Genomic DNA, 27,363 nt, shown 5'->3' with positions numbered 1-27,363 from the left:
TAGTCAACCGGACCTAGTGCTATTCTTGGGGAAGGGTTGCAGATCCTTGAGGGTATGTACTTAACCCAGGTATCCCCGATGATGATAGTGGATGCCAATAGAATCCTAAGACTTCTTATTTAAACAAAATGAGATTTGAAATTTTATATAAATGACTTACCAAGCAATTACATAGCTGCTAGCTTTCCACACGGCAGTCTTAAGAATTCAAATTTTCGCAGTGGCGCTACCATCGCTAGTGTAGGTGACAGGGTCCTGCCCACTTTCGGGACTGATAGGTGCAACTCAGCAAAGAGCTTCAGTTTGTTTTCTGCCAGCTCCCGACCAACATCAGGTGTTTTGCGCAGTCTCATCATCATTTTTTGGATATATTTATCCAGCTCTTTGGTGAAGTATTCAGGTTTTCCTTGTTTTCGATGTGCGCCGAATATTTTACTTAGCTATTTAGCAATTTTGTTAGCCGGGGTTAACTTTATTCTAAGTAGCCAGGATGTGTTGTAGAATGAGATAAGGTAAGTTCTCTTTTCATTCTCACACTAAATGTGTGAAATGTAGGGGGCAAGACAGTAATATATATATCATACTTGTTCAGGATGTCAGGATTGGGACAAGCAAAAGTGACTTTGATATGGCATTTGGAGAGTTTGGATAAGAATAGAAATAGGTAGTGCAGTGCAGAGTGACAGTGTTCATAATGAGGAGGTGGCTACCCATCCCACCAGTGCTCCTGAGCGAAGGTCCCTGTCCTACTCCCCTGCACGGGGGGGGAAGACATACCAGAGGTCCGAGGGACGCTGTTGGGGTTTGCCCACAGGTAGTTGCCCCCTCCGCCGAGCCTGTTGTCCATTCCCAGGCTGCGGCTGAGTGCCACTGGAAAGGCGTCTTGGTTAGTGCTGATCATCTGTCATAGGACTCAGCTCCGAGTTGTCCCCTCTAGGCCTTTGAAGAGGCATTCCGCCATTGCGGACAGTTCTCCTCCTCCCGTTAAGAGGTATAAGGAGACAAGTGCCAGTCCACAAACTTTGTGCGGTTTCACCATTCCACCTTCAGGCAGCCAGAAGTTGATGAGGTTTTCAAGCGACCAGTGCTTGTGCCTAGACACACTGATCTTTCTCATAAGCGCCCATTGCCCTCTTCTCTTTGGTCACGCGCTTCTGAGCGCCCATCTCCTTTCAGTCGTGTGTCACTGACTTCAGCGCCACACTCGACTTCTTCAACCCGTGTGACGCCAACTTCAGTCCGCTTAGCGCCAACCTTACCACTTCCGCACCTGTCTTCACAGGAGGATTCTTCCTTGGCCCCTCTTTGTCGTCACGTGGAGGATATTATGGGTTTTTTTTAAAAAAGATCTCTGTCTTCAAAGAGCAAGGATCTGTCTTTGTCTCTTATTTCATTGGATGAGGAGGAAGCAGAGCACGATTTCACCCCTTCGTCACCTTACTCCAGTTTGCTGAAGTTCTTCCTGGCAAACTTTCCTGACTTTTTCAAGCCTGCTTCTTCTGCTTTGCCTGCGTCCACCTTCCTCATGAGGAAACGCTCTTTGGACACTGCTGGTCTCCCCAAGTTAGTTCTTTCCTCCTCTTCAAAGAAATTCCTTCGAGAGGTGGATGAGTGGCTGACCTACAAGAGGGAGCAAGGTAAACCTACCTTTGCCTTCCCTCCCTCTAAGCTTCTGAAGAAGAAATATCATTTTGTTCATGAGACTTACCTGTCAGATATATATATAGCTGTAATCTCCAAGTCCGACAGAATTTCAAAATTCGCGGCACACGCAGTGGCCGATTAGGTTGTTAGTACCCATTCCGCCGCTGGGAGGCGGTATCAGGAACCATTCCCATTTTCTATTCAGATTTTCTCTGTCGCCGGACTGTCAACACCTGTTGTCAGTTCCTCCGCCATTTGGATTTCGAAATTTGTTGTCACTTAAGTATTTTGGTTGTTTTTGGTGTTCGACTGGATCTGTGACTTGGCATACGCTCTTTGTGGACCGTTTTTTATTTTGCTTTTGACTTTTCTTATAATTAAGATGTCTTACCTCTAGCTATTGAGTCTGTAGCTTGGGTGAATGTAAGGTGAGGCTATCGAAGACTTTGATAGTTCCTCACACTTTTTATGTATGAATGATAATGCTCTATAATGAATGAATGTGTGGGATTGTCTGAGGGTGAGTGGAAGAAATATGAAGCCTATATGCTTAAATTGGAGCGTGATAGGCTGATGGAAATCTTCCTCCTAGAGTGCATCCTTAGATGGACAGTCAGGGTTTTCTCCTACTAGTAACCCTGTAGTAAATTTAGTACCAACCCTGTAGTTTGTTGCTGCAGAAGGTAATACCCTGGCTCTCGTGTTGGAGTCAATGCGTGCTCTTGAAACTAAAGTGAATGCAATTCAAATGCAAAGTGTTAGTGCTAGTGCCCCTAGTGTTGTGGAGGGGGCGTCAGATCGGCCCTATAATGCCTCTAGGCCTGGACCTCTGTCGAACTCCCAGGACCAGGGAGGGGGCATGTCGAAAGCCGCATGAGGGTTACGGGGCTTCCCACCGATCTGGCGTCCCTTGGCAGGTCCTGATGACACTACCCAGGCTGCCAGGGATCGTGCTCAGGCACGCATCCTGAAGGATTGCTTCTCGTCCTCCGACACGTCCTCCCCGCCTCGGGGTTGGAGCTCTCGGTTGGACTCTCGCCCTCTTAAGAGAAGCTTAGAGGAGAGGACGCTTCACGTCCTCTTCCTCTAGACGTTTGTGCTCTTCCCCGAAAGTTGCGTGGATATTCCTCTGCAGAAGAGAATAAAGTGTTTTTCGGATGATGACGCTACTCGACCCCCCTGTCGCGCTAAGGCAAGGGCTAGAGCTTCTTCCCCTGTGAGAAGGAAGTATACGTCTCTCGCCCCTCTCCTTCTCTCAGGTTCAGCCCTTCTCCCGAGAGAGTTGCTTCTCCAACGCGTCAGATTTTGTTGGGTTTGCAACAACAGCTGGATGCTCTCATGAACCTTTCAAGATTCGAAACTGCCTGTTAAGAGGTACAGACCTTCACCTTCGTCTCCTGCTTCGTCTTCCTCGTCTGCTAGATGTTTTGGGGCTTCTCGTCTGTCGTCTAGAGAGAGTGTTTAGTGGCTTCCTAATCGTCTTCCCCGATTTGAGGTGTTGGACTTTTCTCTTGTCTCGCGCCAGGAGCGCGTGTCTTGCTCTTCGTGCGCTTCTCACGCTTCACGCGCGCCTCACCTTGACGCTCGGCGCGTGTGCTCAGCCATGACGCCGCGCGCCACGCCTGTGAAACTCTTCTTCGTGTCTTGCCACGGAGCCTCTCGCGCCACGCCATGACGCGCTCCGCGCTCGCCTCGCCGTATAGCTTCAAAGTCTTCTTGTGTTGACGCTGCTCCTGTTGTACATCATGTCGCACAACTACCCGCTTCAACATCTGATGTCCTTCTTAATTTAGCCAGTACGACTTCTTCATATCGCTAAATTGGAACGATACAGAGAAGATTAGCATGGAACTTCTTTCACTCATGACCCGCCAGCTGTGGGAAGAACATTTTTATGTTTACTCACAGCCTTTGGATGAAGAGAAACATCTTTCGTCGGGAGTTCCTCTGATTATCAGACTCTGGAACTATTTTACCACTCACTCCAAGGATCGGAAGAACATTTTCTGAGACTTTTCAATGAAGAGAAACTCTTTCGTCTTCTCTCCACTGATTATCAGACTTGTCTTTTTCTTAGAGAAGGTTTCCTGGCTTTTTCAAGATGAGGAAGTCTTTATCTACCAAAAAGGCATTCAAGTTGTCTTTGTTGGATGGCTGCCAGGAAAAAATCAAGGAAAAAAATTTTCTGGGATATTTTATATTTGCATCCTTCACGTTTGTCCCAAAGCAGGCTATCTTATGAGACAGGGGAAAGTTTTATTTAAAGTTCCTTGACTTTCAAGGGGACTTTGCAATCCTAGTAACCTATCTTGAAGATCCCACTTGTTTTCTTTTAATGGTGTCTTGGACTCTACTGAGATGGACCACCATTTTAAAGGCTCTTCAAGACTATTGAGGTCTTTAACTTCTTGGATCTGGTGTCAGGAAGTTTTGAACACGAAGGCTACTAATCCGGTTTCCATTAGTCTGGGGAGCTGTCCAGTGTAGGGCAGTGCATGGACAAGGCCATCAGAGATGGCTCTGAAGAACTTGTGTCTCTCAGTTTTCGTCGGTTCTTTTGAAAAAAGAGAGCATTGTTTTGCTATTTCTCGGTGAAGTCTGTTTTCATTTAGCGCAGAAGTTAGAGCTGCAGTTCAGCTCTTTTCGAGCTTTTCTCTTTCCCCAGACTTTGGTCAAAATATTGCTGCAAGCCAAAGAAAAGGCAACCCAAGACCTTCTTTCCAGGTCTTCTAAACGTCCTTCAAACTGCATCTCCATCATCGTCCTCTCTTCTTTTCCTCAGTTGGCAAAGAAGAAGCAGCTAAATGTTTCGTAACAAAGGGGCTTCCATGGGAAGCAACACGAGACCCGCACCAGAGGGAGAGTTTTTTCCTGAAAGGAATGTCACTTCCAAGAGAGGTAGCAAGTGACTCCTTTCATCTCCAGACACCATTAGCAACCAGGCTTCATTTTGCACAAGCCTGGAGAGAGTGAGGGCAGATGTTTGGTCCCTCCTACTGTTAGAGAGAGGTTACTTGATTCCCTTCCTGTCTCCTCCTCCTTTGTTTTTTGTTTCCCAATTGCCATCCTGTCAAACAGAAAATTTGTTTGACCTGCTCGAACAGATGTTCGAGCGGAGAGCAGTGGAACAGGTCTTGGACTCACAGTCCCCGGGATTTTACTACAGATTGTTTCTAGTCCCAAAACTTTCAGTAGGCTGGAGACCCGTCTTGGGCGTCAACAGGCGAACAACTTGGTCCGGAAGGAAAAGTTCAAGATGGAGACCTCGCAGTCAATACTAGGAGCCCTTCATCCCGGGGATTAGATGGTATCTTTGGATCTCCAAGATACTTATCTTCACGCCCCAATTCATCCACGTTCGATGAAGTATCTCAGGTTGTCTGGGGGGACTAGATGTTCCAGTTCAGGGCTCTCTGCTTTGGACTCTGCACAACGGCCATACCACGTTGAAAAGCACCGCTTCTTTTCCGATCAGTGAAGTTAAGCAACGTTGGGTCTGGTCAGTACTTGGATGGGTGACCGCCTGGGAACACCAGATGCCGTTGGCGTCACATTTTTGCTCCGAGGGTGTTTACACTTCTCATGAAGAACGTTGCGATGCAGTTGCACCTGTCGCACGTCAGGATCTCACTCTACTTGGACGACTGGTTGATTCGAGCGTCGTCCGGCGAAGGTATCTGGAGGACCCTCAGTTGACTCTGCAACTCGTGAAGTCCCTGGGACTTCTGGTCAATGTGGAAAAGTCGCAGCTGATCCCCTCACTGTCCATTGTGTCTGGGAATTCAGATGTATTCAGCGGCTTTTATAGCGTCTCCGTCGCAAGAACGGCAACTTCTATGTACGAAAAAGTCTCAGCCTTCTTTGGAAGGAAACATGCTAGGTGAGGGAATGAATGAGTCTGCTGGGGACCATTTCCTCGCTGGAGAAGTTTGTTTTCTGGGGAGACTGCATCTCAGGCCTCTTCAGTTCTTTCTGTTGGAGAACTGGCAAAGCAAGGAAGACTTGAAAGAGGAATTGAGAATTCTTCCTTCTATAAAAGAGGATCTGTAGTGGTGGCTCGATCCAACGAAATTGCAGAAAGGGATCTCCCTCAAGCTTCTTAACCCCGACCTAGTGTTGTTTTTCCGACGGGTCGTCAACAGGTTGGGGCAACACTAGAGGGAAAGGAAGTGTTAGGAACCTGGAGAGAGGAACAGGTGTCCTGGCACATCAACATCAAAGATTTGGCGGCTATCTTTTAGCTCTCCAATTCTTCGAGGTCCAAGTTTGCAATCGTGTAGTTCAAGTTCGGACAACAACGGCATTGGACAACACACCCTTGTTCCCTGTTCAGCCTTGCAAGAGAGATTATTCTTTGAGCCTATGCTCGCAACATTTCGATTCTCACAAGTTTTGTTGCAGGGGTCGAAATTGTTCGAGCAGACCTGCTCAGTCGGCGCCATCCACTCCTGCCAAAGGAATGGACCCTTCATCAGGAGGTTTGCCAAGATTTTTGGAAACTTTGGGGTCGCCATCTTGTGGATCTTTTCACGACCTCAAGAACAGCGAGGCTCCCTCTATACTGCTCACCTGTACTCGACCCGGGGGCAGTTGCGATAGATGCTCTTCTCTGGGATTGGACGGGAATAGATGTTTACGCCTTTTTCCCCGTTCAAAATTCTGGGAGAAGTCATACGCAAGTTCGCGGCCTCACAAGGGACGAGGATGACTCTCATCCCCACGTTTTGGCCTTCGAACCACTGGTTCTCGGAGTTTCTCTTCTGGTTGGTAGACGTTCCGAGAACCCTTCCTATGAGAGCAGACATGCTCATACAACCTCACTTCGCGAGATATCATCAAAACCTCCCCGCTCTGAACCTGACTGCATTCAGACTATCGGAAATTGGTCAGAGCGAGGGGGTTTTCTGGCCAGGTGGCACGGGCCATCGCTAGAGCCAGAAGTTCTTCATCTAACAGGATATATCTAGCGAAGTGAGCAACCTTCAAGGGTTGGTGTAGAAAGAAGGGCTTTTCCTCTTCCTCTATTACTGTGAGCCAGATTGCGGATTTTCTCCTTTACTTATGAGAAAAACTCGATATAGCAGTTCCGACTATCAAGTGTTATCGGAGCATGCTTTCGACTGTTTTCAGACACAGAGGATTAGATTTGTCTGACAATAAGGACCTCCACGATCTTACGAGCTCTTTCAAGACGTCCAAGGTTCCTCAGCTAATGCCTCCTGCTTGGAACTTGGACGTAGTGCTCAAGTTTTTGATGTTTAGTCCTTTTGAGCCTCTCCACTCTGCATCTCTTAAGGATGTTACTCGAAAAATGGCATTCCTCACGGCTCTGGCTACGGCGAAGAGAGTGAGCGAAGTTCAAGGCCATCACGTGGGCTTCAAGGAACACAAGGCTGTCTACTCTTTAAGCCCTAAGTTCTTGGCTAAGAATGAAAGGCCTTCTAACCCTTGGCCTAGACACTTTGAAATTAAAGGTTTAGCAGACCTTATTGGACAGGAACCTGAGGAGTTCTATGTCCGGTTAGAGCTCTCATGTACTACCTTAAAAGAACCCAGGACACTCGTGGTCCCTCGGATAATTTATGGTGTTCTGTGAGGCAACCAGTTAAACCTATGTCGAAGAATGCACTGGCATTCTTCATTAGGGACGTCATTAAGGACGCACACTCTAGTTGTGACGACTCCAACTTCAAGTTGTTGAGAGTTAACGCTCACGAGGTAAGGGCAGTTGCTACCTCCATGGCGTTCCAGTAAAATATGGTACTCAGTGACATTCTCAGTGCCACATTTTGGCGAAGCAATTCGGTGTTTGCCTCGCACTCTTGGCGAGATGTTTAGGTAGCATACGAAAATTGCTTTTCACTGGGACCATACATTGCTGCTTCAGCAACCTTGGGGACAGGGGGTAACTCTGATCCTATCCCTTTTTAATTGTGTTTTTATGGTTGTTGGGTCGACTACTGGAGGCAGTCTTCCCAATCCTTTGCAAACTAACGCTTTAGGTGTTGGTTAGGTGGTTAGTAATGCTCTTTTGTCCTCTTTGTATGGTCTATGATCTAGTCACATTGTGGTCACGCCCCGTTGACAGATCATCTAGAAGTCGCCAGCTATATAGGTCACTACCTCGCTGGGGTCTCTAGTAAAGCAGAAGCAGACTAGAGTGACAGTAACCACTCAGTCAGCTACGCTATCAGATAAGGAACCAAAATAATTTTTCCAATAAATTGGTTTTTTCCTAATTCTTGGCTGTCTCTACCCCCCTCCAAAGGTGGTATTCAGCTATATATATATCTGACAGGTAAGTCTCATGAACAAAATGATATTTTAATGATAAAATAAAGTTTGTTCATACTTACCTGGCAGATATATATATTCTTATTGCCCTCCCTCCTCCCCTCAGGAGACAGTGGCGTTAGAAAATCTGAATAGAAAATGGGAATGGTTCCTGATACCCGCCTCCCAGCGGCGGGAATGTGTACTAACCACCTAATCGGCCACTGCGTGTGCCGCGAATTTTGAAATTCTGTCGGACTTCGGAGATTACAGCTATATATATATCTGCCAGGTAAGTATGAACAAACTTTATTTTATCATTAAAATATCATTTCTATGCCACCTGAGAGGTGCCTTCATTGGGAGTCTCTGCCTTCTCCCAAGGGTATTTCTCCGGTCTGGTTGATGTTACGTGCCTATGCCACCTGAGAGGTGCCTTCATTGGGAGTCTCTGCCTTCTCCCAAGGGTACTTCTCCGGTCTGGTTGATGTTACATGCCGAGTTGCGCTTGCCTCAGCCAAGATTATGTTTTCCTCTCTTGATCTTGTCCATCTCGTCAAGAACTATTTAAAGTTTTGGAGATCTTCAGTTTTCTGGACTGGACTGTTGGAGCTTTGGCAAGAAAAAAATTGAAGACTGTCTAGACCTTGCCAAAGATTTCACTTCTGACTGGCTGGGTGTTTTATCATGCTCCGACAAAGCCATCAGGGATGGTTCCACTGAACTTGCTTCTCTTTTCTCGATGGGCATCCTCAAGAAATGGAAGCTGTGGTGTTCATTTGCCACAAAAGGAGTAACTACTGCGCAGAAATCGGAGCTCTTGTTTTCTCACTTAGGCAAGATCCATCTCTTCTTCAGGAGACACTTAAGGAAGCGTTATCAGCCCTGCAGAAGAAATCCACTATGGATCTTTTAGCTCAGTCTGCCAAGTGCCTGAAGGAAACTCCCTCTGTTTCCAAGTATTTTTTGCCCTTGCAACCACACCCCTTTCATGGAGCAAGATCAAGACCTCAACCCAGACCTTGAGCTAATCTGTGTCCTCCCTCGAGGTCCATCAAGAAGTTTACTTTCAAGCCTGCCGCTAAGAAATGAAGCTCTTGTCCTTCATGCAACCATTGGAGGTGAGCTTTGTCTCTCTTGGGAGGAATGGAGTCGCACAGGAACGGACCCCTGGGTGGTTCAAGTACTGAGAAATAGTTACTCCATTCCTCTCAGAGACAGGTCTCCCTTGTCCACATCGCTGATCATCTTGACGATCTGCTCGGTAGGGTTCAAGAAGTTTTAGGCTCTTGCTCGAGAGGTAGAGTCCCTGATTCATGACGGGGCAATAGAGGAGGTACTGGATCATTTGTCGGAGAGGTTTTACAACCGACTCTTTGTAGTCCCCAAATCATCAGGAGGCTGGAGGCCCATCCTGGACGTCAGCACTCTGAACTTATCCATAGTAAAGACAAAATTTTGCATGGAGACTCTCTGCTCTGTCACGTCCTCTCTCCATCAGGGCGACTGGATGGTCTCACTGGACATGAAGGACGCCTACTACCATGTTCCCATCCATTCGACCTCCAGCAAATTTCTGAGATTCACATTTAGAAGCAGTCTTTCAATTTTGGGCCCTTTACTTTGGTCTGTCCACAGCCCCTCAAGTTTTCACCAGGACCCTCACTCCTCTTGAGAATGGCTTCATCCTCTGGGGATCAATGTATCCCTCTACTTGGACAATTGGCTTCTCCGCTCCAAGTCGGAAGTGCAGTGTCGTAGGACTTGAAGAAGACTCTTCGCCTAACACAGGAGTTAGGCATTTTGACAAACTCTCAGAAGTCGCAGTTGACTCTGACACAGAAGATTCCCTATTTAGGGATGATCCTGGACTCTCGAGCTTTTGGGGTTTTTTCTATCCCCCAAAAGGATCGAATCATGCTTACAGACTGTTCGGGAGTTTCTCTCTCTCTCCCTCTCTTGGTATGCTCAGCAGTCCAGTGGAGGATTCCCCTAGCCACGTTGGCCTCAGTAGAACAATTTGTGAAGTTGGACAGGCTTTGCATGTGGCCCCTACCACTTTACTTAAAAGCAAGCTGGTGCAGAAAGACCCAGCCAGACTCCTTTGTCTTCCTCATCTCGTCGGAGATCAAGGAGGATCTTCAGTGGTGTTTTTCAGAAGAAAAGCTTCAAGTAGGAATATCTCTTCTGCTGCTGTACCCCAGCCTAGAGTTTTATTCCAATGCCTCTGATCTAGGTTGGGGAGCCCCTTTTAGAGAGCCAAAGGGTCTCGGGAACATGGACTTCAATTCGGAGGTCCTTACATATTAACTTCAAAGAGCTAAGGGCCATTCACCTGGGCGTTCAGTCTTTCACTCCTCTGGTAGCAGGGAAGATTGTAGCAGTGTATGCGGACAACACCACAGCCTTTTCTTATGTTCGCAAACAAGGGACCACTCACTCCTTCTCTTTCCGTGAGATGGCGAAAGACCTCCTCCTCTGAGCAGATCAGTACCAGGTGAAGATTGTTACTCGCTTCATGCGGGGAAAAATGAATATCCTTGCAGACAAATTGTATCGCTGCAATTAGGTTTTTCCGATGGAGTGGACTCAGGACTCCCCCGTATGTGCCGATTTCTGAAAACTATGAAGCAGACCAGCTGTGGGCCTCTTCTCAACACCGAGAAATTATCGTGTGCCTCTCCATGGCTCCCCAGTCCCAGACCATCTCGCATGGGTGACGGATGCCATGCTGTTGGATTGGATGGGCCTGGATGCCCACGCCTTCCCACCTGCTGAATTGATCAGTGATCCATTCTGGCCCAGAAAAGAATAGTTTCTGGATCTGCTGTGCCTGTTAGTGGACTTCCCAAGACTTCTGCCTCAAAGACGGTCATGCTCAAACAACCACATTTCCTCAGGTCCCATCAAGGATTGTCCACTCGGGCTCTGACAGGCTTCAGACTGTCTGGAGCATCGTCAGAGTGTAAAAGCTTATCGAAGCAAAATACAGAGGCTTTTGCTATGTGCAAAAGATCTTTTGCTAGCACGCTCTACCAATCCAGTTGGTCAGGTTTCAGAGGATGGTATCGACAAATAACATCTAGTCTTCTGAAACCTCTATAAGCCAGTTAGCTGACTTTTTGCCTTTCCAGAAGACCGATAGGAAGTTGTCTCCCTCCACCTTAAAGGGGTATAGGTCATTGTTGTAAGACTTAAGAGATTTTATCAGATCCTTCGAAACCTCCATTAGAAAGCCTGGATTTTCCCTCCCGGAATTTGGACATTGTTCTGAAGTGGCTTATGAGCGCATCCTTCGAACATCCCAGATCGACCTCTTTTAAGAATCTCACTGGTTAGACACTCTTTCTCGTGGCGTTAGCGATCGCAAACTTGTTTGCAAGTGGTAAACCTTCAACATGAGAGTAGGTTTTGCAAGTGGAAATGCGGTATACTCTCTCTCTCTGTCACTTTCCTTGCCAAGAATGAGGATGTTTCCCAGCCTCAGCCTCGCTCATTCGTTATTAGGAGCTTAACAGACATCTTGGGCCAGAGGAGAAAGAGAGACTTCTTTGTCCTGTGGGAACCTTGAATTTATATCTTTGGAGGACAGAAAAGATCAGAGGACCCTCTGTCAAAGAATGTGCCTTCTTTCTTCCTTAGAAGTTCGATTACAGAAGTGCATTCTCAAGTTCAGGAAGATGTTTTATCTTCCCTTACTGTCAAAGCTCATGAGGTTCGAGCTGTCACTCCCAGCCAGGAGTGTCCCTCTTTTTCAACTCGCTTGGCATCCACCTCATCATTCTTACATGCTCGACCATTTGGCTCCAACTGTGGAGAGTTCAGAGCCAGTACTTGGGTGCTAGGAGTCAACAGTGGGGCTCTCGGCGCCAAAATTCCGGGTGCTTGGCACTGACTTCCGGAATCCATGGCTGGCATAGTTGAGAAAGGAAGTCTAGAGGGCTTTTTGTCCCTCTTCTGTCCCTTCGCCTTGTTGTAAGGTCGTCAAGTTAAAGGGAAGCCTGGGGGTACATTGTACCTGGAGCACCCACCAGTTTTAATGGTTGGGTTAGTGGTTCTTTATTTTATGTAGGTGGCAGTGTTGTGTTTATTCTGGTCTATGCCCAGGGCAAGGGCACTATTTTTTGTCTTTGTCAGCCATCGGTGAACTTCCATGGCTGCAAAGTACCTACCAAAGCAGAGGCAGCTCTTGGCCAATACTGCCACGTCCTCTACAGGTTAAGATGAACACCGACCAGAGGCGTTACCCACCTAAAGCAGCTCTCTCACCAGTTACAGTACAGCAGGCATTGACCCATTGCTAGCAACCTCTCTAGTTCAGAGTCATTATCTTTATTAATGTTTTGGATTAGAACATGTCCATGATTCCCACCTCCTCTCAATGTGGAATCAGCTATGTAATTGGTTGGTAAGTCACTTATATAAAAATGACATTTTTATGATAAAATAAAGTTTTATATATACTTACCAAGCAATTACATAATCGGTGCCCACCCTCTTCCCCTCATTGGACACTTGGGCATCAAATGAATTGAAGCTCTTTGCCGAGTTGTCACTTGGGCATCAAACGAATTGAAGCTCTTTGCTGAGTTGTACCTATCAGTCCCGGAAGTGGGCGGGACCCTGTCACCTACACTAGCAATAGTAGCACCACCATGAAAATTTGAATTCTTAAGACTGCCGTGTGGAAAGCTAGTAGCTATGTAATTGCTTGGTAAGTATATATAAAACTATTTTATCATAAAAATGTCATTTTTAAAATTGATTGGTATTTTTATTAGTGATGTTTTTATGTCAGCTTTTCTCCTTATGGAGTTGGGTATACAGTATAAAAGGAGTTGTCTCCATTCATCACTCTGTTGTGCTCTGGATTACATCTCCACCAATTCCTCATGTGTAATACGATCTTGTCACTGTACTCAAGACATGAATCTTAACATTATGTTGTCACACAATTTCAAAATCTCCATTTTCCTTACAGTATTACAGTTCTGATGTATTAATCTTGATCTTTGCTTTCTGTGGCTATGGAACATTTGTATTTACCAGCAGGCTCAGTTTGATTAATTGATACATGTATTGAGACCTGGCCAGCTATCGCAACAGGGCTCTGAAATCCCTTCTTTTCCCAGTTTACTCCTGTAATGCATGTTCAACATCAAAAGTGTCTTACTCCTTTTTTATTTTGTAATCCTGAGCACCTCTTGTGACTCCATCTGTTGCATTTGGTGCATAGTTCAAAATTCACCCTGCAAACCTATCCCACAACAACCATAAGGCCATTATTCCTGATTGCATGATTTCCTATATGCTTCATTTCCAGTCACAGTAAGCTCTGTTTTTGCTCTGGTTGATCTTTATCCCTCTCCCTCCATTCCATTCTTCCACATTTAGATAATTCCACCATTTCTTAAGTTAGCATTAGGTCCTCTGTCTAAAGCAAAACCTTGTTACTGTACTTCCTATTTTATTCTTCCATGATATGATAAACAAATGGCTCAGTTTTAATCCTTGGTGGACACCAATATTTATCTGGTTTTCTTGATACACCTACTATCCTCACCCCATCGGACAATAATATTCCAGCAAGGTCAGAGTTAAAAATGTGGAACATGTAACATCATCCTTTGCATATGTATGGGGGCCTTCCAAACAAAACTTGGAATTTTTGTTTTTTTTGTAGCATTAAGTGCTTCTTATTTTTAGCCTTGCAAGAAGGTACTAACTTTACTTGCAAATATTGTTGAGTCTTAAAGAAGGATTAGATGAAAAAGGAAGTTAGTACCACAGATATGAGAGCAATATTCCAAATGAAATGAGTAGGCAAATAAAGCTTAAATAGTCTCATTATAATTATTAATTAACATCTAACTTCGTACAGTCGAACCCCCTCAAAAAATGCTTAGAACTGCATATTTTGATAGTTCAAACACAAAAAACTTGTAAAAATGCTTATACCTGAGTATTTTAATAGCTTTACCACAGAAAGAGCAATTAGGCATGAAAATTATTTGAAAATACAGTACTTATTGAATATTTCTCAGTGAGAAGTACTGCAAATAGGCAAATTTTCAGCAAATAATGTGTATATAAGTTCCATAGAGAAATCTGCAAATCGCTGAGTCCACGAATTGTGAGAAGGCGAACCCCAGGGGGTATACAGCACTGTAAAGGGAAAACTAACTTATAAATGTTTATAATGATGAAGATATGGCAATAATAATATTGAAAGAATGTGTGATATTGTAATAAAACTTACATTTTTAGCAATTAACTTGAGCCACTGAATTGTTTTATCATTTCAAGTAATGTTTGGAACAATTGAAACATCCCAAACTGTTTTGCCAACGGCTATTTTCATGTCAGTATGTACTATTTAGCTATGATGTGTAAGACGTTATCATAGAATGTTCAATAAAGCAACTATTGAACAGTAGTGACCACCTGTTTATATTTCAGTCAAAAGTTATATCAATTCATTATGTGTAGGTAGTTGTATTTGTCCAGTATGGAAAGTTAAGCAACAGTAAAAATCTCTTGGGAACTTTGTTTACATATTTCATTCTTTTCAGTTGTACAGCAGTTTGATAAAGATCCAAGATGGTGTTAGCCGACTTAGGCCGGAAGATCACTTCGGCCTTGAAATCTCTCAATAATGCTACAATTATTAATGAAGATGTATTGAACGATCTTCTCAAGGAAATCTGTGCTGCATTACTAGAGTCAGATGTAAATATTATGCTTGTAAAGACTCTCAGGGAAAATGTCAAGAAAGCAATTGATTTCAATGAGATGGCTGGTGGGTTGAACAAGAGAAGGATGATTCAGATGACTGTCTTTAAGGAACTTGTGAAAGTAAGTTTAAAGTTGAATTTTTGTTTATGATGTTTATCAAATTGTTTTTCCTACAGCAGTGAAGCAAAATTTTTCAAATGAGAGCCCGCAGCTCTTAGGAGTGATTAAAATTTTATAAGATTAATGATATATAGCATTAATTTTATAGCTTAATCATCCCTTAATAATATTAGTTTGTAGTTGATGGCGATTCACATTTACCAGCACTATGGGGTTCATTTAAAAGGTTTTATATATTTTATTCTTGTTCACAAAAATACAAGGAAGTTTTGTAATAATACAAACAGCTATTGTTGTATCATTATTATGTATTATTATTTCATTGAAAAGGAGGCCACTCTGTATTCCATTACTCTATTATTATTATTATTATTATTATTATTATTATTATTATTATTATTATTATTAACCCTTAAACGCCGAGCCTCTGTTTACAAAAGTGTCTGTCGTATGCCGGCAGCGTTCGGGAGTTAGCGCTGAAGCGGAAAAAAAGTTTTTTCAAAAATCACAGCACGCTTAGTTTTTAAGATTAAGAGTTTATTTTTGGCTCCTTTTTTGTCATTGCCTGAAGTTTAGTATGCAACCATCAGAAATGAAAAAATATCATTATCATATATAAATATTGAAATATATGACAGCACGAAAAAAAATTTCATAATTGTATACAAATCGCGCTTTGAGCAAAACGGTTAAAGCTAACGAGTTATATTTTTTTCTTTGTATTGTACACTAAATTGCGATGATTTTGGTATATAACAAATTATAAAACGATCAAAGCAACACAGAGAAAATATTATCACAAAATGATACATGAATTCGTAATGCGTGGACGCAAAAAAAAGTTTTTTTCAAAAATTCACCATAAATCGAAATATTGTGCTAGAGACTTCCCGTTTGTTGCAAAATGAAGGTAATTGATTGAATATTACTAGACTGTAAGAGTTTTAGCTTACAATTGCAGTTGTCGACCATTTCGGTTGAGTTAAAGTTGACCGAAGGTAGAATTTTTTCTATTTATTGTGATTTATATGAAAATATTTCAAAACTGATAAAAGCTACAACCATGAGTTATTTTTTGTTGTATTCTACATGAAATTGCGCACATTTTCATATATAAAACTTTATGTAACGACTAATATAAAATGGTGCAAACAATACGACAACGTGACGAAAGAATTTCTGAGATGTTCGGCCCAGTTACCGCTCGGACGTAAGGAAAAAGTTTTTTTAAAAAATTCACTATAAATTGAAATATTGTGCTAGAGCCTTCCAATTTATTGCAAAATGAAGGTAAATGATTCAATATTACTAGAATGTAAGAGTTTTAGCTTACAAATGCGTTTTTCGACCATTTCGGTCGAGTTAAAGTTGACCGAAGGTTGAAATTTTGGCAGTTATCGTGATTTATATGAAAATATTTCAAAACTGATAAAAGCTACAATCATCAGTTATTTTTTGTTGTATTCTACATGAAATTGCGCACATTTTCATATATAAACGTTTATGTAACGACTAATGTAAAACGGTGCAAACATTACGACAAAGTGACAAAAGAATTTCTGAGATGTTCGGCTGAGTCACCGCGCGCAGCGTAAGGAAAAAGTTTTTTTTTTTTTTAAATTCACCATAAATCGAAATATTGTGCTAGAGACTTCCAGTTTGTTGCAAAATGAAGGTACATGATTGAATATTACTAGAATGTAAGACTTTTAGCTTATAATTGCATTTTTCGACCCTTTCGGTCGAGTAAAATTTGACGGAAGGTTGAAATTTTGGCACTTATCGTGATTTATATGAAAATATTTCAAAACTGATAAAAGCTACAACCACGAGTTATTTCATGTTGTATTCTACATGAAATTGCGCACATTTTCATATATAAAAGTTTATGTAACGACTAATATAAAACGGTGCAAACATTACAACAACGCGACGAAAGAATTTCTGGCGCGGACGTAAGGAAAAATTTTTTTTTTAAAATTCACCATAAATCGAAATATTGTGCTAGAGACTTCCAATTTGTTGCAAAATGAAGGTAAATGATTGAATATTACTAGAATGTAAGAGTTTTAGCTTACAATTGCGTTTTTCGACCATTTTGGTTGCGTCAAAGTTGACCGAAGGTTGAAATTTTTTGTAGTCAACGTACGGTACGCCCACTCGGCACCCAACAGACAATTTTAGTCGACGTACGATATGTCCAGTCGGCGTTTAAGGGTTAAGATAACATTTTGTGATGTGTAAAGTATATTTTCCATGATTATGCCAGTATTAAGTGCATAATACTCATATTAAGTACTGTATATCCAACACTTAATGTACAGTAACTACCAAATTGCCCAAATATCTGTTTATTTTCAGTTAATATGTATATTTGCTTGTACAGTAGTTGAACATTCATAAGTACTGTAGAGAATTTGTTTTTACTCTAATTTCTAGTCTCTTGATTGAATAAACCCTTTCAGTATAATGAAGGCAGATGTGAGACTTTGGCCGAGACTTAGTTTTGATGTATGTTTCCTTGTTTTCAGTTAGTTGATCCAGGTGTGAAGCCATATCAGCCAGTTAAAGGACGACCCAATGTCATCATGTTTGTTGGTCTGCAGGTCAGTTTGTTGAAAAACAATAGTGACATTTATAGAAGTTAGCCTGTAATTAAGAATTAATAATACTATAGATGTGTGCTACTCTTGTAACAAATAAGTTCTGTGATATGTAATCAAGAGGGATTTAGATAGATTGTACAATACTTACAAAATACCATGCTGATATATTTTTGGGTTAAAAGAAATTATTGTATTAAATTACCATTATAATCTGCAGGGTTCGGGTAAAACCACAACTTGCACGAAGTTAGCTTATTACTACATGAGGAAAGGTTGGAAGACATGTATGGTGTGTGCAGATACTTTCAGAGCTGGTGCCTATGATCAGGTGAAACAGAATTGCACAAAAGCACGTATTCCTTTTTATGGCAGGTAAGAAAATAGTAATTGAATGTAAAAGTTTGTCTTCAACTGTGCATTGATTTGTAATTTGGACTTTGGTATTCATAGGGGCTTGTGGCTAGTTTGTATTTAATGATCAATAATCTGGGTGCATTTTCAGTTTTCTTGTAGGAATACTGCATATACAGTAATAAAAGATTTGCATGTCTTCAAAACCCTGTGAAGAAATGATGTACATTCAGTTTTCATAGTTGAAACACAAGTATGTGAGAAAACCTAAAAAATATATCAATACATCTGCCCACATGCCTTGACATTTACAGTATTTCGTATATCATTGCTAAAGTGTAACTTCCCAGAACCTCCATATTTTAAGTTTGCAACTTCATTATTGTTTATATTTTACATTATTATTACCAGTTATGTGGTGAATGGTTTTATTGTAAGAAGTGAAATTCTCATTGCAATAGTAAAAAGATATTTGTCTCAGTTTCTTGATTATTTTATCTGTATTTGCTTGAGAAATTTACTGTAAAATTTTGCGAAGAGCCCAAATTTCTTCCACATTTTGCTCATTTTCCTGTTATTACATTTTACCAATTTTCTTGTTGTTTCATGGTTTTCTGTTGCTTGAGGTGACAGTCAGTCAAGTCAGTCATTAACAGAATTTTAAGTGCAGTATTGACACTAAGTAATGCAGTACAGGCAAATAACATCAAGTAACTTATTTTGTTCTTTGAAATAATTTAAACATTCTGATTAGGCATTGCCTGTAGATTTATTTTATCCAGTTTGTTTACCAGGAAATATTGAGATTTTTTAGGTGCTGAAAAAGTAATTGATTCAGTGGGTATATACACTAGACAGATGAATTTCGTCCACAGTTACACTGAGGTTGACCCTGTTGTGATAGCAGTGGATGGTGTGGAGAAATTCAAAGAAGAAGGTTTTGAAGTTATCATTATTGATACCTCAGGAAGACACAAACAAGAGGATTCTTTGTTTGAGGAAATGTTGCAAATATCCAATGCCTGTGTGAGTATTTTACTAATGAATGTTTGAAGTAGTACATGTTACAGACATTCCTCACTTAATGGCATACCAATTTAATGACCGCTTGGACTTATGACCAGGTCTCTGACCAGTCAGGATTGTGCACATTATGAGAATTGTACGTGTAAACTGCAGGATTCATAAGTAGTCATATAAATGTATGTCTGTTAACCCTCTGTTTATTTGGTGTGCAAGTTTATTTTATTCCAAGTTTTGATAAAGTTAACATCCTTTAACAAAATATAATTAATATAAATGTGTTTATGAGTAAACATGTCCATTACATATATCTCAAAGCTTCAACCTATGTTATACATTGCCTGACCTCACGTGAGAAATGTGTTTGAAAAGTGTAAATATTTCCAAAGTTTTCATATGCCATACCCTACAAATACTGTAATGTATTTCTTTTGCCTTTTTGTTGACAGCCTTTTTCTCACTCTTATTTAGACAAAGAGATCTGTTGTAGGCTCGTAATTGCCAGTCAGCCAATTCTACCAATGTTCCTTTGTGTATGTGAGTGTACATGCAGATTAAGCTGAGCTTATACCCCTAGGTTCAGAATAAGAACATTAACATTATATTTTTTAGAATTGTCAAAAGAAGTACTCTCTTCATATTTGAAGTAGTATCCTTTTACTGTACATTTGTTTTCCTTGATATTTTCACTCTTAAACCCTTGAAGGCAGTGAAAATAATCTTTGGTCTTTGTTAATGCTGAATTTAAGTTGTTGCAAAGATGATTTACTAAGGTAAATTATCTTAATTTTAACAGTGTACTGTTTGTCTTTGTCTTTCTGGTATTTTTAATAATTCAACATTAGCTTTGTTTCACCAAGAACCCATCACCTGTAAAAACCCAGTTTCATGGCCTTCACATGTCCTAGACAGCTGCAGTCTTTTGACTAAAAGATGAAAGAACAGTCATGTGCTGCACATGTACCACCCGAATTATGCAGTCTACAGTGTCTACAGTACTGTACTGTTAACAGATGATCAGAATTCCCACATTGGTCTTCCTTCATTGCTGATTGTCTGAATCTCTCTATTTTTTGTTCCATCAGTAAGAAAGCTCATCATTTCACCAGGGTAGCAGATGACTTTAGAGACTGTGACGGCTCCATAGTGAGCATGCTTGCCACCAGATGTGGAATTCGTTGAGGCCACAGCCAGGATTTTGACAAAGACTGTGATAGCTCATCAGCCTGGACATAAAAACTAGGGTGATTGGCAGCAGTGGTAGCAGTGTTCAGACGAACAGTTCAGCTAAAGGATAGTAAAACTGTAAATGCTCCTGTGCTAAGACTTAGGAAGGAGCAGCAGGGCCCAAGAAAGTAAGCTAACCACAGGCTTTATATCTCATGACCTCAAAGGCACTTGGTGCAGAGATTGCAGAACCAGCAGTGTCCATGCTGTAAATTCTTGCTTCAGTTACTCCAGCACAACCTGGGAGACAGTCCAGGAAGCCACCAGCCACAAGAGTTGTTATGGAACTTCAAGGGAGAATGGCTAGTCCTCAGACTGATTTCTCAGCTGGTAGCAGAACAGAACATTGACCAGCATTTTAAGACCTTCAATGAGCAGTCTTCTGGCAGGAAGTGCTCAAGCTTTGGTGGAGAGGAGGGTGTCCTGGATTCCTGCTCCATCATCATTATTGAGTGACATCTTTACTGTGCCAATAAGAGATTAAGCACACCTTCACTTGGTACTGGCATAACTCTTGCAGCCCCAGACTGGAAGCCCATTATTTCTCCAACCACTACTTCCTAGACAATGGTCAACCCAACTAGGAAGACAAGGTTTGACTGTAGTGGTGAATGTGTGGACATTGTCAATAAGCCTTCCTATGAAGCAGCCATGGCCCTGCAAGACAAGGCCTCTTTCTTGGTATGCTGAATTGGTTTTCCAACATCTTGAAAGTTGAAGAGGCAGTAGAAATCAAAGGAGGAGGTGTCAACTGCAAAGCCAAGGATTATATCAACCCATGATGACATGACCAACTGGTTGTTCAACTTACTTTGGTATGTACAACTTCAGACATCTTAGGTAGCTTGAAAATTAGCATGACAGTGAACTGATTGCTGTTCCTCATCTCTTGACACTTCTGGACCAGCATTTGTAGAAATTTTGTCAAATCCAAGACTGCTTTTTGCTTGCATCAGCCTTCATTAGGTATTAAGGCTTCATCACTGTAGGTGTCAACAGCATTTTTAAGATATTGGATTACATTGCAAAGGCCATGAGGATGGTGGTTTCTCATGGACTTGCTTCAATTCTTCACAATTGGACGGTTCTTTATCTGCTTACCAACTTTATGATGAAGGACTTTTCCAACTTCTTATCCTGCTCATAACAAGAGGATCTCTGAATGTCTGACTTTTTGGACCCATTCCTGTTCTTGGGGTATCTGATTTGGGAACTCTTTAGCAAGCTGGACTTGACCTCAACCAAGGCAGTAATAATGACTACAAGAATAGCTTTGACCTTCCACAAGGCAGTACCAGTCATCTTCATTGAAGAGTGAGTGGCGGGCTCAGTGACCGTACCAGAGGAGTGGACAGTAGAGGATACCCAGAATACCAGGAAAGGGTTCGTTCCCTTCTATTGTTGCCCCTCAGCTCAGAAAGGGTAGACATTGTGTGATGAAGTGCCCTGCCAAGAGATATAGAAAATGAGGATGATATTCCCCAATGACTTTTCTGCTGCTAGTGGAGCTTGTCTCCAGAAGTTCTGGATATCATAACTACAGTCAGCTGTAGAACTATTTGGTAGAAGTCACCAGTGAAGGTTACAGGCTTGCATTTCTGCAGATAGGACACCGATTTGTGTTGCTTCCAGTGGGATTTTATGCATACACTCATGATTCTGTTTGGCACAGGTTTTCCAGGTGAATAAGAAGGTACACCAGATGGTTTGGCAAAAGTTTTACAGTCACCATTTGAGGATTCCAATGGCAATGAGTGGATGTTGGATCATCATTGACATCAGGCTGTTGAACAAGTTTTTTCATTAGATCCCTTTCAGGTTGTAAATCATCACTCAGTGTTTTGTTCCATAAGGGAGAGGTTCCTTCTGACCTACTTGGACCTCAAGGATGTAAAATTTCCTGTGCTGCAAGGATTCAAGGAGATCAATACTTTCACTTTGTCTGCAAGGGAAAGTTAATTCAGTTAGAGGTCCTTGGTTCAACCTGGTTACAACTCTCCAAGTTTTCACCAGAACTTGCACCAGTGGCAGTGTTGGCTCATGGGGCTCCTTAAAACTGTTGAAATACTTAAACATTGGTGATGGCCCTATCAACGAAGTAGTGTGTTAACACCCGTACTGCCTCAGTCAAGCAAACCTTGGCATGGAAACTAACCTTCTGGAAAGGCCTGTTTACTTGATGAGGGGACAGGATCCAGAGATTTTCATTTTTTATTTTTAAGAAGCTCCATTGCAAACCAGATCATCCAGCCAAGTTATGGCAATCTCTGGTTGGCCTCTGCACTTGATGAAATCCTCTTTGGTTTCTTAACCAGACAACATTCCTGTTACATCCTTAGATGACATCCTTGAGGATTGTTTTATAGTGACAGCATTCAAGATGCTTCCTAGAGGAAGCGACACTGCTTCTTTTCCCTACTGAGGTTTTGCTGTTCACAGACATATAAAATTAATGGTGGAATTGCACATACTGGACTACCAGGCATCAGGATGTTAGGCATGACAGGATATTGGGTAGCATATCAGCTTTTGGAGTTAAGGGCAATATTCATAGGCCTCTAAGCTTTTGTGCAATTCTTCAGAGGCAGAAGTGGTATGATTAAGAATTCAAGGGGGCCACAAGATGGAGACTGTGCTGCTGCAGTAAAAGTCCTCGTTTGGCTGAGATCAATGATGGCATGATAGTGCAAAGGTTCCTCCTAGGAAGGTATGCCATCTTTGCTGACAGCTGCAGCAAATGAAGCTGATTCTTCTGTTAGTGATCACAAAGGGATTTATTATTAATGAACCTAATTGCAAAAGGCCTTAGTTGCAAGCTGCCAGTTCACTGTTCTGTTTTGTATAAACAAATAGCCTAGAAGATAGATAAGCAAATACATCCTTGGGACAGTTTGGAAGGGTACATGTTCCACTTGTTTGGATATGTTGGGTTTCTGTTGAACCTGAAGTTGACCTTAGTAGCTTCTCTTTGGCTGCAGCATGAATAATATAGTGTAATCTTGTCTCTGTTAGCTGACAGCCCCAGTGGGATTACCAAGTTGGAGGAAGTGACTTGGTGTCCATGCTTTTGGAGGTTCCACAGGAACACAGAAATATTGCAGTTTCATGCCTAGAGGCCATCCAGCAATGTCCCAGATTTAGGTTTTCAGCAGAAGCATCCCAAGCCATTGCCAGATCTTGCAGATGTTCTGCCATCAACCTCAACCAAATGAAGGGGAGCCATTTTTTTTATAATTGGGTTGGTAAGAGGGCTGTTAACCCACTCAGTTCCACTATCCCTTTAATGTTATACTTCCATCTATTCCAGTGATGTTGCAAGAAGTTGACAATCTTAGGTATCAAGAGCTACTGTACAGGTTATCCTTCTGTTAGGTCTTTTGAGCTTCATGAACTAGAGGTGAATTCTTCAGTGGATGTTTGAAGTTTTACCCAGTACTTTGAGAAGGAGATTCCTTAGTTTTTGTCCAAGACTACCAACTGTTAACCTCAGACGGAAGGTGGTCTTTCTTTATTGCTTCTCTTCTTTGAAACATTACTGATTTTCTTGCTCTCTCTGAAAGAGGCACACGTTAAAGGCTGGAATTCCATTTATCTTTCGTAAGTGGCCATGCATTGTCTACTTTCATGAGGACTGAAGATCCTAAAAGCAACATTTATAGACTTCTTTCAATAGGTCATTTTCTCTTATGGCTCATGCAAGTTATCCTTAGGGTTTATAGCAATGTGACATAGGGCGAAGTGGCATAGGTAAGAGTTTTAGTTCATAAAATCGAGGACATAATCCCTTTCTCTAGTTTTTAAATGTACCTGTGATACGAAAGTTATAGTAAGCACTTGGAGTGCCAGTCAACTATTGCAGTTTATATGCAAGGGAAGTAACATAAATAGATGGATATGTTCTGGGACTTGTTGCAGCAGGTTGTTTTCGTCCTTCCTCTTCTTTTTCATCCTTTGATTTATGACATCTGAAGAAATGATCCAGGGTTACTGGCAACTACATCTCACTTATAAGGTATGTTTCTTCTGCCGAGTCAGTTGGAATCTACACAATTCAAGCCTCTCACTGTTTCAAGGGCTTTCCCAAGTTTTACCTCTTGTTTTGACTAGCGACTTTGATCTTTTACTATTCTCGTCCTGAGGTTGCTTTACAGATTCTGCAGGTGAAAATCAGCATTTTTGGATATTCTAAAGTTTGAACCTCCTTCATAAATTCTGGTTTGGGGAATATGTAAAAGATAATTTTGTAAGAAAACAAATCTAAGTATATGCAAACTCAAGTATCCTCCCCTAGTTCCCACTGACCCTGCAACAAACTTTCCAGACAGTGGAAAAAGTGAGGCAGTTTCTTGCTGTGACCAGAGGATACTTGTGATGCATATGCAGTACTACAGCCACTTTTCTTCTTTCTGTAAGAAAAAGACTGTAGTTTCTGGGACATTCAAGGACTATAAATGAGGCTATGTAGAAGTAATTGATTTAAATAGAAAAAGGCCTGTTTGTTTTGTGAGTAAAAGTTTGTTTATTTGATGTTGATTTTCTTACACAAGAAGCCCAAGACTTTGTAATGTCTTTCTAACTACAGTTTGAGAGCATTAGCGCAGGTTTTTATATATACATCATCTTGAGACTTCATATTTTCTGTTTACAGTAAACGTAATAGCTTAATTGGAAAATATCTTTGTTATATAATGTAATTTTTTTCTGGGTATTCCCTTGAGTTTATTTATAATTATGAAAATTTTTCTTGCGTATGTAAATTTTAAGAAGATATAGTTCAAAGGAAGTCAGTAATTATTTCTGTCCTTTGGAAATATAATCTTTTTATTAAATGAATTTAATTTAATCTGGAACAGAGACCACACAATATTATCTTCGTCATGGATGCTAGTATTGGTCAGGCTTGTGAGTCCCAAGCAAAAGCGTTCAAGGAAAAAGTAGATGTAGGGTCTGTAATTATCACAAAGTTGGATGGTCATGCGAAAGGTGGTGGAGCACTTTCAGCAGTAGCGGCAACAAGGTCTCCTATAATTTTTATTGGTAAGAATATATTTGTATGTTTGTTATTATATTGGGATATAAATGTACTATACTCAGATTAGTACTATCAACAGAACATTTTGCCGTACTGTTACAGTAGTCATAGAAGTATTTCGTTGTACTTATATTCTTAGTGACACTGTCATTATGTAAGTACAGTAAACCCCCGTATTCTTGGGGGATGTGTACCACAACCCCCCGCGAATAGTTAAAATCCGCGAATAGTTAACACCCCACTCTAAAATGTGTATAACTGCCTACCTTGAAAGTTCAGATACCAAATGTATACCTTAAACTAGCATCGTACATCATATATACCTTAAGCCATTATCCTATTACTGTATTAATCTTTGAAATAATACTGTATTATTAATATAATTTCAAAGTCGTCTTAAACATTTTACCCTTGCAAAATATATACACACATACTTCTAACCCCTCCAGCCAATAACAGAGAGAGAGAGAGAGAGAGAGTATATCTTTTATCAACCACTCTTCCTTTCTATCTGTCTGTCTAACCATCTGTCGCATTCTGAGTATCCTTTGGCGAGAGAGAGATTTTTTCAGTACCCTTCGTAGCTATTTTATTTGACCACCAAGTGGGTAACATTTTCTGCTCTTTGCAGTCAATATGTCGAGATGAATTGACAGATTACACCCACCCCCTCACTCCAAGCTTCAGAAAAGACTGGGAATCGATATGTTTTCTTTTAAAATTGTACATAATTTACTGTAGAAATGCATAAATGTAATTATAGCATGGAAAATATGAAAAAATTAATAACAAAGTAACATCACGTTTATCTATAAAACTACAGTCTACAAAACAAATCGAGAGAGAGAGAGAGAGAGAGAGAGAGAGAGAGAGAGAGAGAGAGAGAGAGATATGAAGAACATAATCTAGATTAGTAGATTAGAGAGAGAGAGAGAGAGAGAGAGAGAGAGAGAGAGAGAGAGAGAGAGACTCTTCTGCCAGGTGCTAACCCTTTTTTGTTAAGATGACAGTTACGCCTTCATCCCTCCCCTTAAGTCGGATACAGAAAAAGATCGGAGATCGAATTAAAATCTTACTAATTCACTATATTTTCTTTAATGAATTGATTTTGCTGTGTTTACATTAACATTAATATTTGAAAATTACTAAATCATTTATTTTTCATACAAAACGAATAAACATACATATTACATATGCATAAAAATTCTCTCATCTCAGTAAGAGAGAGAGAGAGATGTTATGTTCATTATTTAATGTTATCATTTAATCTTATTAAACTTAATATTAATATTTGAAAATTAGTATTGTAAATCATTATTCTATTTTGAAATTTATATGTATGCACAGTACAGTGTTTAGTCACGAAAATAATATGAAAATACAGAATATTGCTGTACAAAATTCTGCAAATTGTGAAAATGCAAATCTGGTGGGTTTACTCTAATAAGAAGTGTAAGTGAAATGTGAAGTTTGGTTTGATGATGTTGGTTGTAGATCAAACCTAAAATTGAAGTTAATTTTGAAAGATAGTCATCTCTTGTATATCTGCACTGGTGGATCCAAAGACTTTGTAGAAAAGGAAGAAATACCATTGAGGCATGGCATGACATTATCTTATTCTCCAAAGACTTTGTAAAAAGGAAGAAATGTCATTGAGGGAAATGACTTATCTTATTCTATGCTAGGTTACCCCATAACCTAGCCTTACCTTGTAATTTACTTAGCATACCCCAAATTAACACATATCCACACAATAAAACAGAAGCTATAGCCAAAGAGTGCTGCAACATAAAAAAAAAATCCAAGGTACATCTATCACAGTACCCAGAGTGCATATTGACTCAAACAAGTGATCAGATTCTGTGAAGTATGTGGAAAGGTCTGTAAAGTAAAATGTAGTATGTACTGTATTTTACTTACTCAACAGTAATCAGTGCTGTACATGGAAAATAACAGACATCAGAGTATAAATATCACAGTTGGATTAAACTCTCATAGTGTATGATAATGTACTACTCTAGTCCAGCTTATCCTTTTTCTATCACATTACAGTAAGAACTTTTTTTTTTTGTACGAATGCTGCCTAAGAAGTACTGTTGTTCTGTACCTCAGACAGTAACTTGACTCAGAGTCAAAAGTTATACACAAATATAAAAATACGGAGACACGTCTTCTGAATGTTGCAGCAAAATGGCTAAAAGTGAGACAGTTGTCTATCAGGTTTGGTACATCATGTACAGTAGATGTAGCATAGACAACAGCGGCTGTGATCAATATTTGCCTAGCATTAGCCAAAGAGTAACCTAACTATGTGTGCACTATGTAAATAAAACCAATGGGCAAAGAATTACA

General features: G+C 40.9%; 1 protein-coding gene and 1 pseudogene across 1 annotated transcript in view; both read left to right on the top strand.

Annotated features, from left to right (window-relative positions):
- The window catches only part of Srp54k (signal recognition particle 54k), a 62,257-nt gene that overhangs the window by 12,939 nt on the left and 21,955 nt on the right, over positions 1-27,363 (top strand). The window contains exons 2-6 of the mRNA XM_067113959.1: positions 14,490-14,772; positions 17,304-17,378; positions 17,596-17,750; positions 18,605-18,755; positions 24,833-25,016. Of these exons, the coding sequence (XP_066970060.1) occupies positions 14,518-14,772; positions 17,304-17,378; positions 17,596-17,750; positions 18,605-18,755; positions 24,833-25,016 (820 nt within the window). The 5' untranslated portion in view covers positions 14,490-14,517. The remainder of the gene's footprint in view (positions 1-14,489; positions 14,773-17,303; positions 17,379-17,595; positions 17,751-18,604; positions 18,756-24,832; positions 25,017-27,363) is intronic.
- Positions 5,073-5,192, top strand: LOC136845371 (5S ribosomal RNA; annotated as a pseudogene).

This window comes from Macrobrachium rosenbergii, chromosome 13 (assembly GCF_040412425.1).
Source record: "Macrobrachium rosenbergii isolate ZJJX-2024 chromosome 13, ASM4041242v1, whole genome shotgun sequence".
NCBI classification, from domain to species: domain Eukaryota; kingdom Metazoa; phylum Arthropoda; class Malacostraca; order Decapoda; family Palaemonidae; genus Macrobrachium; species Macrobrachium rosenbergii.
Note: the sequence above shows the minus strand (reverse complement) of the source record. Positions and strands in the feature narration are given on the sequence as shown.